Genomic DNA, 3642 nt, shown 5'->3' with positions numbered 1-3642 from the left:
CTTTCACACCTCATGCATGATATAACCTTCCTGGTAAAGTTGTATTGAAGCTCAGGCAATATTTCATACAATTAAGATATTACTATTTCCTTTCCTCTTCCATAATAGTATACCAGAGTTACGTAGAACGTTTCTCTAAGCTCTCTAGCTTAATAGCTTTAGTGCTTTAGTATACTTTATTTGTCCCCATTACTCTTGTATTGTCTTTAGGGGTAAGATAGATATCATTGCCCCTTTAAGTCAATACTATCTCTATGAGATATAAGAGTAATTCCCTTTCCCTCTGATTAGCCTAGGCTATCCTCAGTTAGTTTACTATACTTATGGTTGGGTGAATTTTCTGGGGCGTTTCGTTTGCCTCTCCTTTTCTCTGAGCTGGCAACTGAGTAGCTTGTCAGCATTGAGTTTGGAGTTGGGGACGGGACATCAGAGTAAGTCTGTGTAAGGCATCTGGCTACCTGGATTTATACCGGCAATTGAGTAGCTTGTCGGTATTCTACTAGGGCTAGTTGCTGTTCAGGAGGCTTGCCTCCCTAGATCTTGTAGAGGTTATTGTTTTACAATTTCCTCTTTATGGTCTACCAGACAGTCCTGTACTGGGGGTTTTTAATGGGAGGATAGGTTTCTTCCCTGTTTTAACCCCTGGTACGAGATTCTGTTCTCTTGAGTTCGTTTTCGGACGTTCTCTCATTGCCTAACCCAACCTTGGGGATTGACTTCCCCTAGATGAGGCTTTTACGAGGACAGAATCCTTCAAGTTAAGTAATACCTTAGGGTATTGCTTTACTTATGGACTATTCACCCCTTCCCCGCTATCCCTTTCGTGTTGAATTATCCAACCCCCTTATGGCCGTGGTTCTACATAGGCTCCTCTGGACGTCTGTAGACCTAGCATGAGTTTTTCTGACAGTGCCTGGTTAGGTTACTGACAGATAACCTCATATCTTTGAGTGTTCCTTAGAGTCCTCCCTTGGACTGCCCTCCATATCTCTTAAGATGGGATATGGTTGAGTGGAAGCCCGAATTGATTTCCCTCTTCCACTGGCACACTCTTTCAGGTTGTAGACGACATAGCTGATTCTTTGCCGTCTTCTGTCCTTACCTTTCTCTCTTACTGTCTATCATGGGCTGTAGTCAGTAGTTAATTTTGCCGACAATGTGGGTTGGCTAGGCTAACAGTTCGCTGTTTCTCTTACCTCCGACATCGTTGATCGATGCCGTTGTTGAGTTTGGTAGGCCTGCCTGCCAGCAACTGAGTAGCTTGTCGGCAGCTGGCCAATGCCTTCCACCGATAGTGTTATATTATAGCCAGCATTGGTTGGTAGGCCCGGCAGATGCCAGCCTACTGGCATAAGCTGACTATCCCATCATGCCGACATTGTCGGCAGGTCGACACTATATTCATACTTTATTAATGGTAGCTTCTGGCAGGCAGGCGTCTGCCGAGCCTGCCGGCCGACTGGCCCTACATGCCGACGACGTCGGCAGGGCCGTCAGTGTCGGCGGGAACGGCAGGGCCGGCAGGGCCGGCAGTGTCGGCGGGGCCGGTAGGGCCGGCAGTGTCGGCGGGGCCGGCAGTGTCAGCGGGGTCGGCAGTGTCGGCGAGGCCGGCAGTGTCGGGGGCCGGCAGTTTCGGCGGGGCTGGCAGTGTCGGCGGGGCCGGCAGTGTCGGCGAGGCCGGCAGTGTCGGGGGCCGGCAGTGTCGGGGGTCGGCAGTGTCGGCGGGATTTGCAGTGTCGGCACGGCCGGCAGTGTAGGCGGGGCCGGCAGTGTCGGCAGGGCTGGCAGTGTCAGCAGGGCCGGCAGTGTCGGCGGCATACTGCCGCCGGCAACTGCTGTATCCAGAAAAATCTGATAAAATTTTTCCAACCTACAAGTGGTTCTTGAGCAGCCATTTGTGAGACCATTATAGAGAAATGATTCTCTCTTATTTTAATGATTATGCCCATTAAAATTTATCCACTGTATTGAACATTATAAGAGGTTGTGTCAAGGAGACACTATATATCTTGGATATTCCCTCTGTTATTTAATTCCTTGTGAATTTCATGGTTCAATACGGGAAGGGGTCATAGCAAATGGCTGGATGGGAAACACATGTGGGTGTCTTTCCTACTATAGCTTACCCTATCCAAGCTAAAATATAATAAATGTATTACGTTGAAATTTAAGAATTTCACAGAAAACTCATTTGCTTTTCTTTTCTTTACAGGAGGAGCATCCCGAGTGCGGAAATAACTTTTGTAGGGTCCGCAGCAAGGACTTCTACGGACATGGCGTGTGTAGGTCTGACGCCCGCTGTTCTGTCACCAAAGGGGCCCTTAAGTACTGGGACCCAGAGGTATGTACTGTGTGTGACAAGTTGGTTAAGGAGACTTTTGATGATCAAAAGTCTGCGGAGTCTAGGGATGCAGCGAGGATTACGCTGCGGAAATGGGTTAGAGGTTTTCAGAAGAATACTTCGGGCCCATACCTTCCTAATGCTAGGATGAGGGACTGTCTCTTCGCAGGAGCTCGTGACAATTCCGTCATTCCCCAGACTAAACCTTCGATCCCCTTGGTGCAACTCCTGGTTCCGAAACCTTGAGATCCTGACGTGGCGGATGCTTTGGAAATCGTTCACCTGGACGACAATATGTCTGTCGTTTCCGAGGAGACTGAGAAGAATCTCCTCGTAGAAGAGGTCAGAACAGGAGGCAGTTGTTCCTCCTACTAGCGAGGTTGAGAATGCTGAAGCGGTGTCGGTTTCTTCAGCGGCTGTGGTGGAACCAGCTCCCTCAACCTCTTCGCAACCGCCTCATCTGGAGGCACTTACAACCACCTTGCAATCTCTGATGTCGATGGTGTACGACTTGCAGAAGAAGTCGTCAGAGAAAGAGACTACTTTTCGGTCAGAGATCGAGCAATTGGTTTCCTCGCGCTTAGCCCCGCAGAAACTAAATGTGAAGGACCTCCCTGTGTTCTTCGATGTTAACCCGTGGAGGTACGCAGAGCACATGCCTATGTCAGCAGGCAAGATTTTCCTTTCGGAGAAATTGGGTACCGTCCCAGTGGAGGAGGTAGAGTTCTGGCCCAACAGGGCATCCTACCCGGATTGTTATGTCTGGCTCAGAACTGAACCGGCGTCCAAAGAAGAGACGGAGCCCAAGGAAGTAATTGTCCTTGAGCTTGCTAAAGCACAGGCTTTGTTTTCCACAAACCTAAAGGAGTGAGCATTCACTAGCTCAAAGGTGCCGGCATTAATCAAAAAACATCCGTCGTTTATTGCTGACCCTCAACGTGCTTTTCCCTTTATGGATAAAGGGTTTAAAGCAGCTCTGAAGGCCGTGAGGGCAGGAAAGCCCAGCCCCACACTGGAAGAAAGCAAGCCTTTCTCCCTTGCTTGCCCTTCAGATGACAAGGACTGGAAGGACGTTCACGTTACCTTCTCAGTCGGGAAGCTGGAGGCCGATATCGCTGGACGTCAGTTCAATGAGGACCTCCCGAAGCTGTCAGAGTTTCTCTTGAAGAGAGAGCATGAGACAAAGAAGCGCTTGGCAGCGTCCATGTCTTTACAAACGGGGCTAGAAACGATGGCTAGCATCCCGGATTCTCCAGATATGTATATGGTCTTTGCCAAAGCGCACTTGGCTACGATTACAA

The 3642-nt window shown here is 49.3% G+C and overlaps 1 protein-coding gene across 1 annotated transcript; it reads right to left on the bottom strand.

The window, feature by feature from the left end:
• Positions 1-1465: 1465 nt before the first annotated feature.
• LOC137626806 (thrombospondin-related anonymous protein-like) lies at positions 1466-2532 on the bottom strand. The gene is made up of 3 exons (XM_068357795.1): positions 2474-2532; positions 2127-2136; positions 1466-1870 (listed from the first exon to the last, which is right to left on the bottom strand). Exons 1-3 carry the CDS (start codon positions 2530-2532, stop codon positions 1466-1468), a joined length of 474 nt encoding a protein of 157 aa, XP_068213896.1.
• Between the last annotated feature and the right edge of the window lie 1110 nt (positions 2533-3642).

The sequence above is a fragment of the Palaemon carinicauda genome, chromosome 34, assembly GCF_036898095.1.
Source record: "Palaemon carinicauda isolate YSFRI2023 chromosome 34, ASM3689809v2, whole genome shotgun sequence".
Taxonomy (NCBI): domain Eukaryota; kingdom Metazoa; phylum Arthropoda; class Malacostraca; order Decapoda; family Palaemonidae; genus Palaemon; species Palaemon carinicauda.
Note: the sequence above shows the minus strand (reverse complement) of the source record. Positions and strands in the feature narration are given on the sequence as shown.

Excerpts from the sequence above, each read along its gene's own strand:
- LOC137626806 (XM_068357795.1), bottom strand. The coding sequence starts at position 2,532 with ATGACGGAATTGTCACGAGCTCCTGCGAAGAGACAGTCCCTCATCCTA.